The sequence below is a fragment of the Dipodomys ordii genome, unplaced genomic scaffold (genome assembly GCF_000151885.1).
Source record: "Dipodomys ordii isolate 6190 unplaced genomic scaffold, Dord_2.0 Scaffold1, whole genome shotgun sequence".
In the NCBI taxonomy this organism is placed as follows: Eukaryota; Metazoa; Chordata; class Mammalia; order Rodentia; family Heteromyidae; genus Dipodomys; species Dipodomys ordii.
This window is the reverse complement of record NW_012267217.1, coordinates 21233003-21257859: the sequence shown is the minus strand read 5'-3', so window position 1 is coordinate 21257859 and position 24857 is coordinate 21233003. Positions and strand designations below refer to the sequence as shown.

Below are 24857 nucleotides of genomic sequence, written 5' to 3'. Positions count from 1 at the left end.
TTTTCTTTTTGCTTATGTGGTGCTGAGGAATCAAACCCAGGGCCTCAGGCATGCAAGGCAAGCGCTCTACCACTGAGCCAACTTCCCAGCCCCTAAAATACTACAATCTTAATAAAGTAGGTCCTGGCAAAATATTTTTCTGGTTTGGTAGAAACAACCTCCAAACAAAAGTGGCTTTCTATTTAAAGCAAACTTTGAAATTGCAGGGAGTTGGCAAAAACAAGATTGTTGACCGGTTCCTTCACCTGCTCAACAGACCCCGAGAATATATCCAGCTGCACAGGTAAGAGCATTTGAGCCACCAGCTCTTAAAGTTTGATTAAATAATCCATCACTCTCCTAGTACAAATTAAAGCTCATTTTATAAGCCAGTTTCATTCATGTTCTTCCTACTGTTATTTCTCTTTTCTTTAAAAGGCAATAAAACCATGCAACCATTTTTTTTTAGGTAATAGATATCTATCTGGTATATTTCTTTAAAAACTTTTATTGTTATTACAAAGGTTATATACAGAGGGGTTACAGTTACATAAGTCAGGTAAAGAGTACATTTCTTTTCAGACAATGTCACCCCTTCCCTCACCAACCATTTATTTTTAAAGTGATTAATGCTTTGTAAACATGAATTAATAGACAGTTTTGTGGACAGAGAGTGATGAACATTATATTCTAGGAACAGATCAGATCAGCTCTGAGGCCCTTAATTTAGAAGAAAAACACATTGAGCCTAAGCACCTTTTTTCCACAAGATGCTCAAGTATTTCAGAGAGAAAGAACAACTGAGTGGGTCTCAGGTAAGAAATAAAGAGCGCTGAAAGGTAGATAAAGGATGCGGTTTGTTTTTTCTTCTTCCTTAAAGCAGTTGGTACATGGTTACAGTGCTGGCTCAAGAATAGTTTTGAAGCAAATAAACTTTTTCAACATGGATAATTTCAGCTTTAGCAGTGACTGTTTAAAAAAATATACCTGGTGCAGGTGGCTCATGCCTGTAATCCTAGCTACTCGCGAGGCTGAGTTCTAAGGATCTCAGGCAAGAAAGTCTGTGAGACTCTCTCCAATTAACCACCACAAAACTGGAAGTGGTGATCTGGCTCACGTGGTAGAGTGCTTACCTTGAGCTGAAGAGCTCAGGGACAGCACCCAGGCAGGTCCAGAGTTCAAGCCCCACAACCAACAAAATTAATAATAATAATACATAAGAAGAACCATCATAATCTAAAAAGAGAGGTAGGAGCTTCAGCAAACACAGTAAGTATCAAACAACCTAATCACAGTAGTTAAAAAGTACTGTGTATTGGACAACAACATTGGATTGAATTACAAGAATTACTTTCCAGTATGGTCTTTTTGCTCAATAATGACTAGTTTCTGAGAGCGAATTGTGGAGGATAGAAGGAGGGTAGTGAAAGGACAAAGAGAAAAGGACCATGCAAAGATGGAAAGATGAGATGTGGCCAGAAGCTTCCTCTTGGGATTTATACCTATGGCTTTAATAGCAATGGTACCTGATTAACCCTAGCACAAAACTGGCCAGAATTGCAAGCACTGGGGAAAAAACACTGAACAATGGTAGCAGAGCTCCAGCATGATCAGGAGCCTTCATTAAGCATTCTTAATATTCAGAGGAGATCCTGGAAAGTTTATGCTTTAGATGTAGGATTGGCCTTTCCATATAATAAAAGGAACTCTGTATCTACCCTGAGAAAGTTTAGCAATAAACTTCCATTATTTTGGAAGTTCTTTCTCATACTGAATGGTTTGAAAAAGAAAAAGAATTGACTGAGCTTAGTGACTCATACTTACCATCCCAGCTACTTGGGAAATGGAGATCAGGAAGGTCAAGGTTTGAAGCCAGGGAGTACTCATCTCAACTTAACAAGGTGAACATGGTTGTTAGCATTCATAATACAACCCCACCTATACTGGAGATGTGCGTAGGATTGTAGCAAAAACTTGAACCCTATCCAAAAAGTAAAGCAAAAGGGGTGGATGCATGGCTCAAGTGGAACATCATCTTTCTACCAAACAGGAACCTTAAAATATTAAGAGAGAGAGACAGAGAGACAGAGACAGAGAGACAGAGAAAGGAAGAGAGGGAGAAAGGGAGAAAGGAAAAAAAAGAATGGATATTTGAGAAAACACAAAGGAATGCCTTGGAAAGGTATGTGTGTTTGAGCTCATGTTTACTAGATCTGAAAACTGCCAACACTCAACAACATAGCATTTCTAATGTCAAGCCTTCAGTACAAAATTGATAGGCACAAAAAAAGTAGGAAAACTGATCAATAAATACAGAGGCAAAAATGTAAGACCATGGAATTAGCAGGCAAAGACTTATAAAATAGCTGCCTTAAATGTAGGTAAGCAATTCAAAGGGGGAAATAAACAAATGAGGGATAACTAGGAATTCTCAGTAGAGTTTGCCACCTTAAACAGAGCAGCTTCACATGCACCAACTGGCATCTCCAAAGGAAGAGATAAAATGGGACAGAACAGTATCTAATGATCGTGGGAAATCCTCCAATTTAATGTAAAACATAAAGTCATGCATGTAGAAAGATTGGTGAATCTCAAGCAGAAAGACATAATATGCATATCATAACCAAGTGGCTGAAAACCAAGAGAAAATATTTAAATTACAGAAGGGGAAAAGGAATATTACGCAAAGGGAACAATGATTTAAAAATATGACTGCCAGTTTCTCATGAGAAATGAAAAAACTCAAATTCATTAAAATGGTTGGCTTTTAAAATGCTAAACAAAAAAAATCAGATTAGTACATTTGTCACAAATATTCTTTAAATGTAAAGTCAAAGACATTTCAGATGAACAAAAGCCAAAGTATTTTTCATCACCAAATTTGAGTGATGAAATTACAAAGCTAGGCACCAGTGACTCAAGCCTATAATTTTGAGGAGTCTGAAATCTAAGGATTGAGTTTCACAGCCACCCCAGGCAGGAAAGTCCTTGAGACTCTTATCTTCAATTAACCAGCAAAATCTAGAAGTGAAGGTGTGGCTCAACTAATATGGTGCCAACCTTGATCAAAATGCTAAAGGCCAGCATGTAGGCCAAGTTCAAGCCCCAATACTTGCACAGAAAGGAAAGAAATTGCATTTCAGTAATGCAAAGTTATATTTCAGTGATGCAACTATTACCAAATCCAGCAACATGTAATTGGATAATATGTCATAAGCAGGGAATGCAAAGGGATGGTGTCTGTTTTGTACCTGAAATTGGCTGTCTGCTTTCTCAAATACTTTCCCCTGGCAGTCATTAGTGTTATTAGTCTGTTCAAAGAAACAACACTGGCCATACTGAACCTCCCTTTTACTGAATTTCTTTTCCATTTCATTAATTTCTAATTTTGCCTCCCTTTTATCATCTTTAGACTTAGTACACTGTTACTTTGCTAGCTTTTTTTATATCCTAAATCCCTGATTCTCAGCCTTTAAATTATCATACATGTTTGAGGCTGTTTTTGAGCCTCTCATGTCACATTAGTTGAGAACATGGATATTCAACATGCATTTAGAAGTTTACAAGATTGGATACAGAATTTATTCTGCCACAAATGCCTTTCATACTGACCTTTTGTCATGGACTAACAAAGGTCCATGAAAGAATGCAGTTGAAAGCTGCTGATTTATATTATGGAGTAATTCTAATATTGGCTAAATAAATGTGAAATATATTCTCTTATAATTTTTGGAAATTCAAATGTAATAAAATTTAAAAGTTAAGAGCTTAATATGCCCTGGAAAATTTAATAAACAGATAGGTTTTTTGATATAGACTGGTTTGTTATTTAATTTTAAACATAGTCTCAATGTAAATAAAATAGCCCACATTTAAGCCCATATTTGTTACCAAAGTAAAAATAATATACTAGTTAACCAGTCTTGAGTGGCCAACCTTCCTCTTCAGCTTTGTTGAGGATTAGGGTCCAGGTCAAAGTCAAGGCACACACCTCTTTTTTTAAGTAAGATTTGACACCAGCTTATTCATAACATAGGTTAGTGAAGACTGGTATTTTTACAAAACAAAACAAAAATCAATGCCTAGTATGACAATGAGACAAAAAAACAAAAGGTACAGCCAATAGAGTACTTGCAAATTCTATTGACAGTAAACAATATTTCAAACTTACACACACATTTATATATACTTATTATGCATATATGTACTTTTAAAGGTTATATGCATACTGTGTAATGATCAGTATTATAAACTTATTTGCTAGTTTTCTACCCAGAAAAATTCTTTGGAGTAAAAATATATTTGGCATTCCAGATTTTCACATGTAATCTCCTATAGTTGGGTTTTAAGATAAGACCTCCTTTTAGTAGCATGTAGGGAAAATTTTGTCTACATCATTTGACAAGATAACAAATTTTCCTAGTGGGAATGAAAACTACCCCATTTCTTGGTCTAGATATTGGGACAAATAACAAAATCAATGACAAAGCAAAATGCTTTACTTCTGGATTTAATGGAGAAAAAAATAAAAAAGTTTGAGGAGAATGGTTAATCGGAAAATTATTAGTAATGGGGAAATAAAATAATGTACATAAAAAATTTCAAAGTTAAATGTTTATCAAAGTTAAATGTTTTATAGCACCTATTTATTATTTATTAATAATATTATTAGAAATACAATTCATTTTAGCTGAGTCCTATATAATCTAACAATATTAAAGATGTAATCTATTTTGTAAAGTTAGAAGTGAAAAGGCTTAATTTAAAATATATCCTATTATAGATTTTCACCAATGAGATTGACATTCCCACTAATTTCAGTGTGGGGATTTTTTTTCTTTATTATATAGTGTTAGGGCTACATGTGCCATGAAATTTAAGCTCATAAAATTGCTTTAAGGGAAACATCTGTTTAAAAGACCTAAAAATAGAGTGAAAAAAATGTTGAGGACTTCTCTGATCTGTAGATGATCTACTTATGGTCTTTACTTTGTTTATTTTAGAATCCTTTTAATGGATTTGTGGTGTTTCCATCCATAATCAGTCACTGTCAATTTATTTTATGGATGTCATATGAACAAGATTAGTTATAAGAGCCATTCCAAACATCATCTGACAATTAAACTGCCACCAAACACAGACATGCAGACTTTTAAGTATGGTCATCTTATTTATAAATCATATTTATAAAATGAATAAGCTGGACAATTTGTGTATTTAGTTAAAATTAAGATCTTGTCTTGAGGATGAGTTAAGTAATTTAAAAGATTAATGGATGTAATTACTTTTCATGGTCTCTGTTTCAAGTAGAAGAGGCAATGTGGCTCACATTTGTGAAATGCATTTAATTTTCTATGATGTTCAGTTGATATGTGAGATGATATTTGATTATTTAACTTCTGTGATTACATTTTTCTCTTTGGGCAAAAGCACATAACTGTATTAAGATCAATTGCATTTTTTCCTTCCCTCACAGCTGTGAGGATGACAGTGTAGGTCTGATCATTAGCATGAGCTATTTATTGTCTTGGCTGTTTTTCCACTAGTGAACCCCACTGGAAATACAGTGTTTCCATGTCTCCCAGTATGGCCCGGACTTTCTTTTCCAATAAGTTTTTCCTCACATATGCTCACCTTATTGTGACTGGGTGATTCTGGATGCTACTCACAAGTACTGAACTTGAATCTATATCTATCTTGATCCCTTTACCTAAAATGCACCTCATATCTCCCCCAATCCTTCAAAGTTGTCTGTAGTTACTTTACTTGGAACCTTTCTTGATATTTCATACTGAGTTCCTACTCTCAATATTCAAAGGAAGGGGTTTTGCTGGGAAAGTGGCTCAGTGGTAGAGTGATTGCCTTGCATGCACCACTTAAGCAGAAAAAGCCAGAAGTGGCGCTGTGGCTCAAGAGGTAGAATGCTAGCCTTGGGCTGAAGAACTGAGGGACAGCATCCAGACCCAGAGTTCAGACCCCATGACTGACCAAAAAAAAAAAAAAAAAAGGAAGGGGTTTGTTTCATTGTGATAAAAAGAATGTGAGGTTTGGAGATCAAATCTTGTCTGCACTAACTTTTATGTGACCTTGAACTCCTTGAGTTCTAGTTTCCTATCTATCAGACTGAAGTAAGTTTTTGCAGGTAGCTCTGAAGACTAAATGAGAGAATGTATGCTAAACACAGTGTTAGGTACTTTTAGGTAGCCAAACATTTGGGAATACTTGTTTATCTGACTTTCTTATCTCACTTTGATTTACGTTATATATGTGGAATGTCCCTAATTCAAAAATCTGAAGCTTAACATGTTCCAGCTTGTTTGTTTATTTATTTATTATTTTTATTGTCAACATGTTCCAGTTTTTTAAAAATTGGTATGATGGTTGATAAATTTCAGATTTGTATACCTGAGTTTTGATGTTTTTTTTATTTGGACTGTTCAATTGGTAAATACTATGTCAATATTCAAAATCAAATAAACTCTGGAATACCAAAATGCTTCATGTTCCAAAATTTCATTTCAGATAAGAGATACCCAGCCTATGGTAACTTCTAATATCTGCTATTCACGCTTACTTTCCCCTATCAAGCCTCCCCATCTGAACAGGGAACCTTTTGATGGCAGGAGTCTGTTTTATTCATCATATATAAATTTATCCATTTAATTTATCTTTATTAAGTTCCTTAAATTTGTCTGAATATGGGTGGCTTGTGCCAATTAGGAAGCAAAGTTTGGCAGGGTCACAGTTCAAGGCCAACCTTAGCAAAATATTCATGAGACTTTCAGCAGAAAAGAATGTAGATATAGTTTTACATATATGTTATAATAGCTATGGCAGAAAGCATAAATAGGAGCATCACAGCCCAGGCAAAAAGCAAAAAGTACCTTATCTCAAAATTAACCAGAGCAAAAAAGAGATCAAGGTTTATTCAGGTACTAGAGTGCCTTCCTAGCAAATGGTGAGGCCCTAAATTCAGATGCTAATACCACTTTAAAAAAATGTCTTTATATTTGCCAGAAACTGGCTTAGGCACTGATGATCTACAGATGATAGTACTCTCATTGACCTAGAGGTGCTCTTTGGTGAGCATTTATATACTGTGTGAAAGAGGTGTGTGGAAGGGGCCCTGACAGCCTACAGAAGCACTAAATCCTCTGACAGCAGAAGATATCTGGAGAAAGTGGCCCTCAAACTATGACTTAATGAATACATAGAAATTTTCTAAGTAGAGAACAGAAAGCAGTATTATGACCACTAACAAAGGCTATATGTAAAATCCAAAATATAGGAAATGAATTTATGTAGCTTGTGTTTGTATACATGCAAGAGTTAATGGCAAGAGGAACATGGGTCTTTTAGGAGCTTCCTAGGCCTTTCCAGCGCTAGACTAGTCCTATATGTAATGAGAGGGAGTTAAAGAGAGAAAGACCAGTCTGTGGATTGGTCAGAGTCAGATGGGACTTTAAACACAGGGAATACAAGAGAGTGATGATTTTACGAATCCAGGAAGAATTGCTTGGCCTAACAAAACATACCAGTGATGAGAATGGAAAGAAGGGGCATATTGAATAGGTTTAAATGCCTGATTTTAGAATCCTTGACAACTGACAAGGATTCAAGTGGAGGGAGAAGGGAAAAGAGAGAATTGAGAGGAACTTCCAAATGCATGGTCTTACTACAATAATGAGGCCAGTACTGTGCATAGTTTTTTTTTTGTTTGTTTGTTGTTATTTTTTTTTTGGTCGGTCGTGGGGCCTGAACTCTGGGCCTGGGCGCTGTCCCTTAGCAATTCAGCTCCAGGCTAGCGCTCTACCACTTGAGCCACAGCACCACTTCCGGCTTTTTCTGCTTATGTGGTGCTGAGGAATCGAACCCAGAGCATCATGCATGCAAGGCAAGCACTCTACCACTGGGCCACCTTCCCAGTCCCTGTGCATACTTCTTAATGCAGAGTGGATGCCAATAAGTATTTGTCAAAATGATGCGAACGTGATTTTATCTAGGCCTTCTAGCTCACACTCCATGTAATCAGCCATCCTTTCCTAGAAGCACAGATAGCTTTGCTTCAGAATTGAATTTCAAGTCTCAACTCAGATTTGGGGTTACATATGAAATATGTAATCAAAGGGTTGGAAAATCGCTTTTCTTGAAGCAATTGTTATTTAGACTTGTACCAGTCAGTAGCCATTAGCTCCCCATAGCTATTTAAATTTAACTGAATTAAAATTCAGTTAAAAAGTCAGCTCCTCTGTTGTGCTAGACATGTTTATGGTGGCTACTGACTGAGTGTGCAAAGGACATTTCTATCAAAATAAGTTCTATTGTCTAGTTTTAGTCTATACATTAAAGTCATCTTCTTTAGGGAGACTCAGATGATAGTTTTAGTCATTTCTACTTTTGTTACCCCAGAGGTTTTCTGCACTCAGCCCCTCAGAAGGAACAAGAGGGAAACAAGGTTATGCCTTCTTCCCCAGACATTTACAAAACACTTCTTGGAATTTGAGTAATCTATATCTGCTTATAAGCTATTAGCTACCTATTAGCCAGACAGACCTTCATCAAATTGTCAGTCTGTAAGACTGATTAAAACATGAGGTCTTTATTCTGAAGTGGTTATGGGCTTAGCCAAAAATTAGTGGGTGAAAGGTTTAATAAAGAAAAAAAGGAATGTTGAGAAACAATAATTGTTATTCCACAATTTACTAACAGCTGCCATTATCAAAAGGTTTTTTGTTTTAAAGGTTATGCCCATATTACCTGTCTCAAGGGCATAAACTGGTATCGCATAGTGATTTTCATTTATTCTTCTCAGACTAGTAGAGAGTTTGAGGTATTTTTAAGATTATAAGACATTTCAGTTCTTAGGACTGTATTATGTAAATGTTGTAACCAGTGTCGGGGGGTTAAAATACTGTGTTATGGTTATTTATAAACCATTTACCTTTGCACAGTACGTTTGTGTATTTTTTTCCTTGTCGTACAACTGAACAAATTAGTAAAGTACATGGCAAATTAAGTGCAAAACTCTACTCTTGGCCCTCTTAAAATCATACATCCCAGAGTCACTGATGGTATGCTCTATGAAGCACAGCATACTCACATGCAGGCTTTCCTCAAACCAAGGAAAACTGAATGTGACAGAATAAATTTTGAAATTTATGAAGTCCTAGAGGGCAGATTGAAGTATTGGTGGAAAAACAGGAAAAGTCAAAGCTGTCTCATGGAAAAAATATGATGGAGTCATCACAACAGTCTTGGTATTGGTAAGAGCTCTCAAGACCAGAGACATGTAGGATGGCAGCAGCTACAGGAAACTTCTATGTCATCTTCCCAGAGATGAATCTGAAAACACTTTTAAAGAATTTGGAGCAGCACTGGGATAGTAGTTCTCCCATGAAGAATGCCTTCCACTTCCTGCTTTTAACCAAATGAATTACACACATGCCTCTAATTGTTATGTGTATTTTTTAGGTTTATGATAATCTTTGATTCTTCTCTGGTTGATCTTCAAGTCCATTTGAATTCCTGTCTTCTATTTGTTTCTTTATTTAGCAAACACATAGAGGTTACTGCATACCTCACTGTTCGAAGCTGTTCTCAACTTGTCACTTGTTATGCTCACTACAAGTCTAGAGTTCCTGACCATTACTATGTGAATTTGGCAGATTAATCATTAAATAATCTAGGATTGGGCTCCCTTGGATCAGAAGAGAGCATTGCTCCTGAGGATGTTTGTGTAAATGATTTTGGAAGGGGAAGTTTGTGGAGAAATGTAGATGCTAGATAGATTGGGCAGAGGAGGTTGTAGGTGAAGTATGGCCTCAGCCTGTTCAATAGAGGCTTCAGTGTGGAGGATGCTATCTTCATTATTCCACCTGGAAATATGGAAGTAAGAGAGCAAAGTGTTTCGCTCCCATATTACTAAATCACTGCTAAAAGTTACCCCTTAGTGGTGATGGGGTGGAGGACTTGTAACCTCCTGGAATTTCTGGGAGGATTCTCTGAAGAAAGGTTTCACTATCCTCATTCAGAGGTCAGTGCCTTTTGCACCTGGAAGCCAGGTAATTTTGGAGATAAAAGATCTCTGAATGGGTACCAGCCTTTATTGAACTCTTGTGTCGCCAGCATTATTCTAGGCCTAAAAGCAGGATAGAGAAGCAAAAAGCAGGATAGACAAGTCACTGCTGCCAGGAGGCATTCTTTCTAGGGCTGGCAGAGATGTGTGGTTAAAAAAAAAATTCCTCAATATATGGGGAAATATAAATGCTAAATGATGTACAAAGATTTAAAGGATTATGAGATTGGAAGAAAATAGGAGACTACTTGAGGAATGGAACTCAACAAATTTTACTCAATGATTATTTTCAGAACAGTGCTAGAATTTGCAGCAAGATATGAATCTTAACAATTTTTTGTCTTTTCTAGAGATTCAGTAGGTAAATTGACCCAAGATGTGTTTGATCTGTTAGAGTGGTAATACCCAGTCCTTTTCTGATCAGTGAGTAGAGGGTTGTTTGGTGACAATGTAGACTCTAGCCAATAGCAAAGGTATGAGGACTAGCAACAATCTAAGCCTCAGGAAATAATAGTGATTAGGGTCAACATATAAGGTAGGATCCTTTAAATGGCTTCTACCCCCAGAAGCATTAAGTCTACATTCAAAATTTTTTTTCTGTAAGAAAATGTCTTTAATTCGGGTGCTGGTGGCTCATGTCTATAATCCTAGCTACTCAGGAGGCTGAGATCTGAGGATCATGGTTCAAAGCCAGCCCGGACAAGGTAAGTCCGTGAGACTCATCTCCAATAAACCACTAGAAAACCGGAAGTGGTGATGTGGCTCAAGCAATAGAGTGCTCGCCTTGAGCTGAAGAGCTGAGGGATAGCTCCCAGGCCCAGAGTTCAAGCCCCACGACTGACCAAAAAAAAGTCTTCAACCTTCCCTTCTTTTTTTTCTTTTTCTTAATATATGTTTTTTATTGTAGATACTGTATAGAGGGGCTTCCCTTCTTTTAAAAAATATTTTATTGTAAAGATTCCATACAGAGAGGTTATAGTTACATGAGTAAGTTAAGGAGTGCATTTCTTATTGACCATTGTTATCCCTCCTTTGTTTTTCTCCTACTCTCCCTTCCTTCCCACTTCCTACTTCCCCCCTCCAGAAGTTGTAAGGTTCATTTCCAACATATTGTCTTGTGAGTATTATTGTTGTATTGGGTCATCCTGTGTCCTTGTTTCAGCATGTTGTTATTCCTTCTCCTCTCCCTTCCCTTCTTTTTTTATAAGCTGACATTTCCTTATATTGTGCCATCATTAGCACAAAGTGTTTTTTTAAAAGAGGGATCAAAGACAACTTTCTATGTTTGACAAATGGGATTGAAAAATGCATACTGACTCTAAGGAGTGCAATCCGTGTTATACTTCTTCCATTTGGGTCTGTGCAGATATCTTCACAAGCTGTTTCTCAGCTATTGAAATAAACTAAACTTAGGACCACACTTTCAACCATACAAATAACAAAGTATACCAATCATATTGCTTTCCCAAAAATAGCTTCCTTTAATTTTTAAGAACAAAAAAGTTTTTCATTATTAACAACTAAAATTTAAGAATGTAATTAAGGTAATTTTAGCTCATAGTTTTTTTGTTTCTATTTTTTTTTACATGTTTCACAATGTGTGTTTTGCAAAACAACTTTTATTGATGGTAAGTTTAGGGCCTCTGACCTAGAACAGGCTCTGTTAGTGTGCCTGTCTTACATATTATTGCTCCTGTCTTCAGGCTGACCAGTGAGCTCTCCTTAAAGGAAAGCATATGTATTCAGTAGCCTTCTCCCAGCATGCGATCTGAGAATAGCCAATGTTACATAAGCATCTTGTAAACAAATGAATACATGCAATGTCTCTTCACTTCCATTCATTATTGAGACATCCATAAAGAGAGTTCTTCCTCTGAAATAGATAGATGATTGCCCCTGATGGCTTTACATTTCCCATGAAAGGTAAGTCAGACTCTAGCATTTTTAAGAATGAACACTCTAGATTTGTTCTACCTGTCCAGTCTCTTCCCTCCACACAGCTGTGTTCTAGACATAGTATATCATTGTGTTTCCTTAAACTTCTCTTGTATCTCCAAGTTTCACATTAGATTATTGCTCTGCCTGAACACAACTTCTATGCATCCCTGCCTATAAATATCCTGTTTTATCGCCAGAAACTTGTCTTCCTCCATCAGATTGAATTCCTTTCTTCTCTGGATCTCCATTAAACTTTGTTTTGACTTCTATGATAGCCTTTATCACCTCTAATGTGAGTTGTATTTCATCATCTATCCCCTTATCTACCATGTCCACTTCCAGAGAGCAAGATCTCTGAATTTCCCATGCCTAACACTTCAAGTCTAGAAATTCTCTTTGTTGAATGGGAAACTGAAATGTCATGATATGAAAAATGGTGATTTGCTCATTTTTACTCTTTATAACATTTTTTGTAGTTAATTGGTAAAGTCTTTTAAAAACATAAATTACTATATACTCTATTTTCTGATAAAGATTTATCCAACAGATAAAATCATCAGCCTTTTCCCCTGGCTGCCTTTGTGTATACCATTGCATTTTTGTCTTCAATCCATTATTCTTCTCATTTAAAAAACTGACTCAAAAAAAAAAAAGCTGTGCACTGTTTTATTTTTTCCAAAAAAAAAAAAAAAAGAGGAAGTTCCTGCAAAGAAACTAGGTCATTGTGAGTCCCTAAAATTTCTCAAGATGAATAGCTTGGTTTAGAGTACAGATTTAAAAAAATTTTTTTTTTGAAAAAGAAGAAAAAAAACCCTAGTTATCTGTATGTTATTAGAGATTTGTTTTTATTTCTAAAGACAACTTAGAAAACATTGTGGGTTTGGGGAAGACTTGATAGTCATCATGGCTCTGACTACTAGAAGATTTTCTTTTTAAACACTGCATCACTAACAGCAGGAGACTTGGTGTGGGTAAGCTGCCACCAAATGACTTTGACTGTGCTGATTTTCTGCCTGTGGTTCCCAGCAAGAGCCCACTTCTGAACAACTGCAACGCATTGCACCCCAGCAGATTTTCTTGCATAAATATTATTCCCCAAGGTCTTCCTTCCCTTTATAGTTTGTTAGGAGTTTTTACATCTGGATGTATTAGCAAAGAATGATTGACTATTAAGTAAGCTGTGTGTCCTCCAAAACAACTATTTTAAGAGCTGGAGGCTTTTCAGTCACTTTGGCAGAAATAATATTTTGCTTATCTTTCTAAAATGACTTTTCCCTCAAAATATTCAGAGCACTCGGTAATAAGACTCATTTTTACTCTGTGTCTTGCTTTCCTTACAGGTCAGGTTCCTTACTTTCACTCAGTTGTATTTGCTCCTATGTTCTGTTCATTCCCAGTGTAGAGATGAGTGATCTTAGGCTTTTAGGGGGTTAATAGATCAACCAAACTAGAGGTACTTAGATATAGTCTCATGCTGGTTTTTAAATGGACCTACCAGGAGTCATAGGCTTATTTTTATCTTATGTCTTTTTAAAAATTGGATGGCAACATGACTTGTTAGAGAATTAGAGGAAATTTCTTTCCCACTATGACAAAATAAATTTGTCTTTGCAGGTAGGGGCAGAAGAGTCATTTGCTGCTATTCAGAAGAAAGTCTAGAATGTTTGTAAAACATTAATTTGTAAACTAATTTGTTCGAAGTACTGTTTTGTTATTAGTGTTTTTACCTTTATTCTATTATTTATTTTGGAAAAAAAACATTTTAACACACATCTGTGGATTGAACTGAGGACAAAGTACTCTGCCACTTGAACTACATCTTTAGTTTTCTTTCTTGTAGTTGGTTTCTGGGGGAGAATCTCCTGCGTACTTTTCTTGGACTAGCTTCCACTTAGGATTTTTTTTTTTCTATACCTCTCAGGTAAATGAAATTACAGACCTGTACTACCTAGCCTGTAGAAATTGTATTTTTGATAATGTTATTAATTCTTCTTCACTTGAAAGATGTCTTTTAATAGAATTTCACTTCTCACTCAGCGATACTATGTTTATATCTTATTGGTAAAAGATTAACATTTAGTTCTATTTTTGCAATCACTTTGTTTCTTTTATGTGGTTTTTTTTTGTCTTTTGTGTATGTGTGTGTGCATACACATATGTGCTGGTCCTAAGGCTTGAACTCAGGCCTAGGCACTGTCCTTGAGCTTTTTTCTTTTTTCTTTTTTGCTCAAGGGTAGCACTCTACCACTTAAGCTATAGCTCCACTTCTGGCTTTTTGTAGGTTAACTGGAGATAAGTGACAAACAAGCTTTGAACTGTGGTCCTTAGATCTCAGCCTGGGTAGCGACAATTACAGCTAGAATTACCAGCACCCAGCTCATTTCTCTGTTTTTTAATTGAACAAATATCTGTTTGTTCCTTTGAGCTATAGCCTGTCTTTCCTTTCTTACATTTGGCCTGTATTATTGAATAAACTGCAGATATACTGCAGCCATTTTTATTTCAATGAACTATAAAGTATTAATGGAGATTTTTGCCTGCTGTATGAAGATCTTGTGTCTTTTTCCTTCACTACTGTTTCTGTTATTTTATCTGAAAGAAAGCTTACCCAAATTATTAAAATGTCACTCATTAAAATATCATCCTCAAAATAAACACCACTATTTTGAGATTTATTTTTGCTGCTCAATAAATGAGAAGATATTAGCTTGTTGAACCTTCACAAGCAGCATTTGAGAACACATTGTGCTTGTTCTGTAGAAGCAAGTTTTGTTTCTTGATTTTAACACAAACCTGTTCTTTACACAATTTAATTACTATTGCATCTGGAATTATTTGAAGTTACTACTGAAGCATTAATAACTCCAATTTTCAAAAAAGCAAAACCACAGTGTTAAGAGTAGAGTTTAACACAGTATCTCAGCCCACTTACTGATGCAAGCTTTAATTGATAGACAGCTGGTAAGAAGTGTGAACAATTAATTGGTGTTAACATAAATGTCAACAATTAGCTGAATACTTGTATTAATTTACCAACCATTATTGGCAACTAGAAAACCACCTCTTTATTAAACTATATGCTAAAGAAAATATGACTTACACATGTTTTAACCATCTTGTCTTCCCAATATTGTTGATTCAAAGCTTTTGTTAGCTCATACTTCAAAGTGGTTTTGATTGGTTTTTTTTTTTGTCTTTTCTTTTTTTTGGTACTGGGGATCGAACCCAGGACGTTGCACTTGCTAGGCAAGCACTTTGCCACTGAGCTACATCCCAGCCCTTCAAAGTGGTTTTGAAAGGAACAAGTAAAAATATTCCCTTAGGATCATTATTTTTTGAGTAGAGAATTAATATCTCTATCCAAGATGCTTATGAATGCAGAGCAATGTTTTTTATCAAATACTCTGAACAGGAGTCATTATATTGCCTTTTAGAGTCTATTCGTTCATACTGGTGGCTCAGGTCTGTAATCCTAGCTACTCAAGAGACTGAGATCTGAGGATTGTGGTTCAAAGCCAGACTGAGCAGAACACTGCCCATGAGATTCTTTATCTTTCTTATAAACTACTCCACTCAAAGTGTGTTTCCCATTTGTGTTTATCTTTATTTTAGTCTCTTTTGAAAATTGTCTAATTTGTGTTTGTTCTCACAAGCAATAGGTTTTATTTCTAGCACAAAAGTGTTTTAAGAAATCTAATTTGACAAGCTGTGTACTACCAGAATTCATGTGTTAGCGAGTAACTTCATTTGCCTTTTAATAATTAGAATTCAGTTTGAATTTACAATTCTTAATCTTCTCTGAAACACTATAATTATTAAGGTAACAACTGACATTGCTACTGACAATGAGGCAAGAGTTTCTTTCTCCTTTCCAGTGCTGGAAGGTGACATGTTGTTGCCCATTAGATATGTGAGAAATTCATTCTATTGCTATAAAAATCTGTGTGAACACATCTTTTTTCCTTCCTCACCAACCCCCTTCTCTATTGCTAGGATATTAACAGTGAGTTTAAGTAAGTTAATTAAACTCTACTCTTACTTTGTCCCAAACTAAAAGTTAATTTGTAAGTAAAAAGCAGTATAAAGTATATCTGACATTCAATTTATAAGACAAGTGAATACAGAAAATAGATATCATAATGTTGTGCAGCAAACATGTTCATCTCAAAAGTTGAAAAGCACTGATAAATTATTACAATATATTTTCAGTTTCCTTTGTGCTTCCCACTTTATTTTTAGACATATTTTGATTTGACTTTTTTGGTGAAGATAAAAGAATTCTTTGGAATCTGTTCTTTGTGAACTGTAGGTAGTTGTTGATTGTGGGATGAGTGCTAAGCCCCTAGAGGGTTAGGGTCAGGGTTGGAAGCTTAGAAGAGAATGAGGAATGACAATGGGCCAGACACAGCAATTTACTAAGAAAACCCATCACATTTCTGTCTGGTTATAGAGAGGATCCCTGTAAGCTGGGTATAAGATAGAAGTCTCAAAATTGTAAAAGATACCAATTATATTGCCAACATACCTTCTCTGGCTTGGGGAAATGAGGATTCTAATGCAGATGTTACCCACTACAGTAGTAAGTCAAATTTAGCTCCACTGGAGTAGATACCATACCAAAACCATCAATTCTAATTTTATAATTATATTTGTATTACCTGTAAGTAGTTGTACAAAGGAGTTAGATTCAACAAATCAGTAAACCCTCAGTTCTTACTCCCTTGACTACCCAACCCCAAGTAATCATTTGAAGTATGAGTATGCTCTCTAACTCAGATTTGCAGATGAAATAGGATCACTTGTTACCTCAAAGACAGCCTTTATCTAACCCAATGGTTATGTGAGTATGTATGTGTGTGTTTGTGTGTGTGTGTCTCTCACAGGGAGAGAGAGAGAGAGGCACAATCCCAGCAGAAATGTTAAAAACTTATGAAATAATTCTTCTGTGCCTTTGGAATGAGTGGTGTGACATGCTTATCTATAGCCCCTATTGATGGCAGTTTGGATCTGACTATGCAGTTCAGAGACTTGCTTTATTTAATCAGCAGCAGTCATTGCCAAACTTGCCATCAAAATTATTTTTAAATAAGTATTATATACAATATGAATATATTTAAAATTGTCTCCTCACACTCAGGATATGATTTTGAGGTATGAAATGGTCACAAAAGAGATTACCAGAAAGAAAAGAAGAACCAGATAAACCTATATTAATTCCAAGACCTTGTAATTTATATTAAATCAACAAAATAATATTGCCTGGTAGAATTGTATTTGTTACTTCCTTCCCCTTGGGAAAAGTAGGATAATGAATAAAAACTTTAAAATAAATACTCATTTTATTCATGTCTAAACATCAGTTTATTTCCTTACTAACTGGAATGTTTTGGTTTAACTTTAGGGATACCACAGTACAAAGTCTTACTCTTCAGCCTTCAGTTAAAGATGGACTAATTGTGTATGAAGACTCACCTTTGGTTGGTAATCCAATTAGTATTTTAAAGTATTTTTTGAGTGATAGTTCTGTTTCAGCCTTTGAGTATATAGGAGTCTTCTATAGATTTGAAAATATCTCAGTCTAACTAGAACACATTCATGTGTCATTTTAGGTATAGATATTTAAATACAAATTATTGAATATAATCTGTTTTCTTCTGTTTAGTGAAAGATTTAATGAATAACACAATTCTCTGTTGATTTTCCTTCTAGAAAAGATCTTTTTGTTCGCTATTGTGTTTAAATGTCTAGCTTGAAATTAGATAATAAATCTAGAAAAAATTAAATGGTTTTAACTATTAAGATATTATCCAAGTTTTGGGGAAGCTGGAAACATCCAGTTCTCAACTTCTCACTCAAGACCCAAACAAATCAAGGCAACCAGGTATGTTCCTGGATGCAGAGAACTCCTTTGCACAAATGAGCCATCATAGATCCCTTTTATGGTCCTGGTGCTGGGGATTGAGGGCTTTAGTTTCTCCTTCTTAATTAAACCAACTTTCCTTGAATAGAAGTGGTTATTGGGTAGGAGCTACCTATTTTATTTTTCCAAAACTTCTTTTTATCCTAAAAGATTGTTTACTATCCCTTTGAGAATGTGACATAAATATAAAAGGAATCTTCCCATATTGATTTATAGTTCCTTAAAATTATAAGTCAGAACTATACAATCCGCCTTTCTGCCTCCTTTCAGTCATGGGGCTTGAACTCTGGGCCTGGGTGTTGTCTCTGAGCTCTTCAGCTCAAGGTTAATGCTCAACGACTTGAGCCACAACACCACTTCCAGTTTTCTGGTGGTTAATTAGAGATAAGAGTCTCATGGACTTTCCTACCAGAATCCTCAGATCTCAGTCTCCTGGGTAGCTAGGATTACAGGCGTGAGCCACCAATGCTCAGCCTAAAAAATATTTTGAGTTTTTGTTTTCTTCTATAATATCCACATTCACAAGTCACTGAAGACCTGTCTCTCTCTCTCTTACTTTTTTTCCTTTCCCTACTTCCTATCCAAGTAGATGCAAGATTCTACCACAGCATAGCCCTGTAGATTGATCAAATACATTTTATCTCTATTTTTTTCCATGCCTACCCTAACCTGGTTCCCAGATCTTTTCTAACCAAATTCTTATAGTCATCTTTTAGTTTATTTTGAATACTGCTACTGGAAGTCATAAATACACATACACATATTTCTTGGTCTGGCAACCAGGTCTTTTGTGGTCTACCCTTCCAGAGCCTTTTCTCTCTTTTTGTACATTTAATCTCTATTTTAGCCAACATAGATTATTCATACTTATTCTTCAGTAAATATGCCCAGGAATTTTATTCTCTTTGAGTTGAATACTCACTTCTTCATTATTAATTTTATTGATTAAATTATAGCACTACTCCAAGAGCCATAACAAATGCAATGTTCTAATGCCCACAATTGCTTGTAGTATCTTATTCCTCTTAACTTCCATGACACTTTGCTTCCTATATTTCTACTTGCCTTATCTTCCCTATCCTATGGTGTGAAACATTGTTGTGAATAACTCGAATGTTGAAAGGAAATGAGATAACTACTGTGAAGTTGGCAGTTTAGGAACTACATGAAAATTTTAGTAGAGATCTATGAGTTTTGCTCAAGAATGTTATAGACTTTTTGTGGCGAGAGTAGTATAGATACCTTAAAAGTAGCTATTGTATGCCCAAAACAGAAAGATGAAATTTCAATAATGGTTACTTTCATTTTCTTTAATAACTTTTCTGTCTTCTAAGGTGAAAGCAGTAAAGTTGGGTCATGTTCTAGTAGTGGATGAGGCAGACAAAGCCCCAACAAATGTCACCTGTGTTTTGAAAACTCTAGTAGAAAATGGAGAAATGATTTTAGCTGATGGAAGACGAATTGTTGCCAGTAAGTATTTTAAAAGCAATATCGGAAACAAAAACCCATGCACAACTAATTGATGCTTAAAAAAAAAAAAGCAACACTGATTTTTATGTCTTTGATATTAAGGCACAAGTTTAGGTGGCTACTTATTTACAAACAATAAGTTTAAGTTCAATATAAATTACATTGTCTATATTATCAATCATTTCCAAAAATTGATATCTAAGTGCTGGTGAACATGGCTCAAATGTTATATAGTGCTTGAGGTTCTGAATACTGTCAAATAAAAAGTAATTAACTAACCAATGTCTAAATCTTGCTTCACTGGTTTTAATTGTGGTGCTATTGGTTAAACCCCAGAGCTTCATATGTAGAAACCTGTGCTCTGAGCTACATCTACAGCCCCTAGTTTCACTTTGTATGTGAATAGAGGGTGCCTTCGAAATTTTCTCTAGTGGCTTTAAGACAAATCAGCTTCATATTTTTCTGTTCTGAGAATACCTACATACAGTCTTTACTCTCATTTCTCAGGTATTTATGTGTTATTTCTTTCATTTAATTGCAGCTTGGAATTTTTTCAACTCTGGCTCATAATATGAAGATTTATTGTATTATTAGCTCAGTGTAATTAGAAAAATATTGAACATTTTGTTTCATAGCTAAACACTAATGTATTTATGTATGTATATACACACACACACCTATTTCTGGGAGGAGTTGTTGTCTGTTCCACTGTATCTTTTTTGCCCTCCTCACTCATGTGCCTTTTTGTTGCTATTGTTTGGAAAAAAATAAAGATAGCAAAATATCATTGTGTTTAACCTACAAAGAAAAATATATCTAATATGAGAATATTACCTAGTTTCTATTTAAAATTTCTGAAAATTTGAAAATTTACAACTAGCCATCAGAAATACCTAACCAACAACATAGTGACCCATCAAGTCAGAACTAATAACATTTTTGGTGTTTGAAGTGAGCCTGTAAAAACAGCAAGTAGAATGGTACAAGATATTCTCTTGGAAATTATCATTGAAAGAACTATCCTTCTGAGCCTCAGTATGCACAACAGCATTGTAATATTCCACTTCACAATGGATTGATGAAAAAGGAGAATTTGAGATAGCTTGAATACTGTTCCTTGACATCAATCAGAACCTCAGGATTTGACATTTGCCATTTTTAAAGGCATCACAGTTCAGTGAAATAGAAAGTAAACATTAATTAAACAATTCATGGTTAAAGGAGTAACTATTTCCTGGTGACATTTTACGTTTCTCTCCTGCTTTTGAGGGATAGCCTACAAGTAGAAGGAGCAAATAATGATTTTCAAACTCAAGGATGATGTCTTTTTTTTTAAGAGCTGAAGATTGAACCTAGGACCTCTTAAATGCCAAGCATGTGTTCTATTAAAAGCTATACTCCCAGCTCTGTAGGCAGAACTTTTTTTGTTTTTAGAGGTTTTAAAACATTATTATTATCTATAAATAATTGTCAGTTTGTAAATACAGTATACTTGTGATCAATGCCACTTTGATTATTCTCCTTCCATCTTAGACAACACTTTGAGCAAGACAATAAAAACTCATTTGAACAGAGGCTTTTTGTTTTGTGGTGTTTTTTTGTTGTTGTTCTTGTCTGACGTGGGTCTTAGAGCCTGACTGCTGTTTCTAAGCTTTTTTGCTCAAGAAAAGCAGTCTACCACTTTGAGTCACAGCTCCCACTTCCGGTTTTCTGGCGTTTAATTGGAAGTAAGAGTCTCATGGAGTTGCCTGTCTAAGCTGGCTTCAAACTGAGACCCTCAGTTCTCAGCCTCCTGAGAAACTAGTATTACAGGGATGAGCCACCAGCATCCAGCTTAAACAGAGTTTTATAAGTCATCAATTCTAGGTTTTCTAGAACTTTATTTTCCTTGCCTTTTTACAGCCTCTTTTTTTTATTATTTGTTTAAATTAGGTTTTACATGCTGTTGTATATAATAAAATTAATGAAAATCAAGGGAATGAGATTTATTGGAACATATTGTAAACATGTGTGGAAATGTAACAGTGAAATCCCCCTCTGTATAAGAAATGTAAACTAATTTTAAAAAGAAACAAATTAAGTCAGTGAGATGGGTTGGAATATATTGTAAACATATGTGGATAGACAGCAATAGACAACAATAAACATCCCTCATTATAAGTAATTCAGGCTAATAAAAATAAATAAATACAATTAATGAGAATCAAATGTTAAAACTGAGGGTTATATTTACATGTGCACGTGGCACCTTGAGGATTACTGGTATTAAAAAATTATGACTGTCAGTTAACTTTACTGTTCATCTCAGATAAAATTGCAGGTGTGTCATAACCATAACCATATGTTTTAAAGATGGACAGTTTGTAACATAGGTTTACATGGCAAGTGCTTCTTTTAAAATAAACATAATAAGGGTTTCACCATTTCAAGGTATGTCTTAGCTATGGCAGTTCTATCTGAAATATATACTAATCAGTACGGCCTACAGGCAGTACCTTAGCTATTGCATAAAGAAAGTGGTAGTCTACTTTAGAGCACTTTTTTTTTGATCACTTCTTTTAAGAGCTATGTTAGAATCCCCTAACTAGAAATAAACCAACATTTCACTAATAAACTGCCTTAGGTTGTCAAGTGTGTGATCTAAATAAGAATGGCTCCTTAAGCTACATAATATCAGGCTTTATGCCAAAGGGATATAGCTGATAAAAACTGAAGAATGTGGGCTGGGAAGGTGGCTCAGTGGTAGAGCTCTTGCCTTGCATGCCTGAGGCCTTGGGTTCAATTCCTCAGCACCACATAAGCAAAAAGAAAAAAGCTGGAAGTGGCGCTGTGGCTCAAGTGGTAGAGCACTAGCCTTGAGCTGAAGAGCTGAGGGACAACACCCAGGCCCAGAGTTCAGGCCCCAGGACCAGACCCAAAAACAACAACAAAAAAAAAAAACTGAAGAATGTTGGATTACCTTATGATGCATTTTTATCTTTTATTTTTATTTCATTTTATATTTTTTTCATAAAGAATAATTACATTTCAAGCCAGTTTTGAGCATTGGAAGACAGCATTTAGACAAGTTTGCTTTTTAGACCTAGGTTGAATTTACATAAATGTACAAGTATCTGTAATTTACTGTATACTTTATCAGTATTCTGTTCTTGAGAAGAAAATTTGTTTTTGTGTAATCCAGTTATTACAGCCAGATCCCATAGAGGTTTTTTTTTTTAACTGAGCAGTATGTCTACATATATTCTTTTAAATCTATAATGTAATATTCTTAAGAATTATTAAATATCAATGTGGAGTAACAAGTCATTTTGTTTTTCAGATTCCACTAATGTGAATGGAAGAGAAAATGTAATAGTAATCCATCCTGATTTTAGGATGATTGTTCTGGCCAACAGACCTGGATTTCCTTTCTTAGGCAATGATTTCTTCGGCACCTTGGGTAAGAACAGTGGTGATGATAATACCAGCAGCAGAGTTCATCATAATAATGCTAATAGCGACATGTAATGGCCATCTCTTTGTAGCTTGTATTGTGCCACCATCAGAATCCGATACTCATGGAGATGAAGTTTTTCTATGGTCATCTAGCTAATAAGTGGTATAGCTATGCTTCATATCCAAGTTTGATTCTAGGGCCTTTCTTCTTAAACAGTTACAACTATACTTTGCTCTTCAAAGCTTCTTGGAATAAAATAATAAGTTTTTAGTATCTTTTTTTTGAGGCCAGCTCCAAGGAAACTAATTCAGACCAATTAGTGATGCCCTGGATAAATATAAGCATCAGAAGGCTTGAAAAAGGACCTTCTTAGTGGCAAGCATATAGTTCTAGACTCCTGTACTCATTAATAAGCAGACCCAATCTCCTATTAGGAACTTGGTCTAACAATTTTGTGTCAAGGGATTTATCCAAGGCATTTAACTGTGCATTGATTTATGTACAAGAATAGGAAGCACAACATTGTTTATAACACCAAGAATGGAAACAACCCAAATGTCCATCCAAATGGGATGAGATTTTTTTTTAAAAAATCTGTTTTATCCACACAATAGAATACTATTCAACTATTTTAAAAGAATGAGATCAGTGATGTCTCATGCAGAAATAGAAAATCAAAAGGCAAAATATACCATGTATTCATGTGTATATCTGTATCCACACAGAAAGTATAATGTGCTCAGTTAAACTGTTTTTGTAGTTTTTACCATATATCGATACTACTCTAAAAATCACTGAGAACTCATGTGGGATGTAAACATAGCAAAGTAAATCTGTAGTTGTTTCTAGTATGAAAAGGTTTGAGTTCTTCTTACATGTAGGCATTTCTTTTTTTTTTTGGTCAGTCGTGGGGCTTGAACTCTGGGCCTGGGTGCTGTCCCTCAGCTCTTCAGCTCAAGGCAAGCGCTCTACCACTTGAGCTACAGCGCCACTTCCACATGTAGGCATTTCATAGATCATTCTTACCCCTAGGTTATCCCTCATCACATTTATTTTAATACCTATAAGAATACACATTCTCTAATGTGTCTCCATCTTCCATCTACTCCCATATCCTGTGAGCTTGTTTGCTAGTTCAGATGAAATTATGATCCTCAGCTGATTCCTCCCAGTGAAGATCTTTCAAGCAGTGTTGCTTCTTCCCCTGACACTGGGCCCAGTGATTTTTGTTACTTACTCCAGCTCTACTCTTCTTGGGGTGGTGATTGTATATACAAATGTGGCCCTTTCTGCCTCTTTAGTCTCTTGGTTCCCTGGAAATATTTATTTCCATTTCATACTTTAGCTACCTGTTCTTGTGGACATACTCTAGTTTCAGTAACTGAAACTATAATCTGGTTAGTTATTCTTTTCCTTGGGATTTTAATTTCATCCTACCATATTCAATCTTTCAATCTACTAATTCTTATTCTCAAATTCAACAACCCGCTTTTTTCTTTTTGGTTATGTGGTGCTGAGGAATTGAACCCAGGGCCTCATGCATTCAAGACAAGCACTCTACCACTGAGCCACCAAATTCAACAACCCTAATGGAAACTCTAATCCAGGGATCCTACCACTGTTTCACTAACCTTTTGATTGTGTGTGTGTGTGTGTGTGTGTACACGTGTACGTGTATGCGCATGCGCACGCATGCATGTGCTAGCGCCAGGGTTTGAATTCTAGGATTGAATTTTCCCTTAGCTTTCTTCACTCAAGGTTGGCACTCTACCACAGCTTCATTTCCTCTGTGTGTGTGTGTGTGTGTGTGTGTGTGTGTGCGTGCGCGCACGCGCACACGCGCACGCATGTACATGGGCGCACACACACACACATGCATGGTTAATTGGAGATAAGAGTCTCAGGGACTTTCCTGCCCATGCTGGCTTGTGATCTCAGCCTCCTGAGTACCTAGGATTACAGGTGTGAGCCACTGGTGTCTGGCTTCCCTTTTAGTATTTTTTGTTCCCTCTTACCAGGCCTTTTCCCCCACCCCTTAC

At 35.7% G+C, this 24857-nt stretch overlaps 1 protein-coding gene across 1 annotated transcript in view; it reads left to right on the top strand.

Annotated features, from left to right (window-relative positions):
* Nucleotides 1-24857, top strand: part of Vwa8 (von Willebrand factor A domain containing 8) — a 264776-nt gene that overhangs the window by 109433 nt on the left and 130486 nt on the right. The window contains exons 21-24 of the mRNA XM_013010639.1: nt 207-283; nt 17394-17469; nt 19247-19382; nt 22702-22821. Coding sequence (XP_012866093.1) covers nt 207-283; nt 17394-17469; nt 19247-19382; nt 22702-22821 — 409 coding nt within the window. The remainder of the gene's footprint in view (nt 1-206; nt 284-17393; nt 17470-19246; nt 19383-22701; nt 22822-24857) is intronic.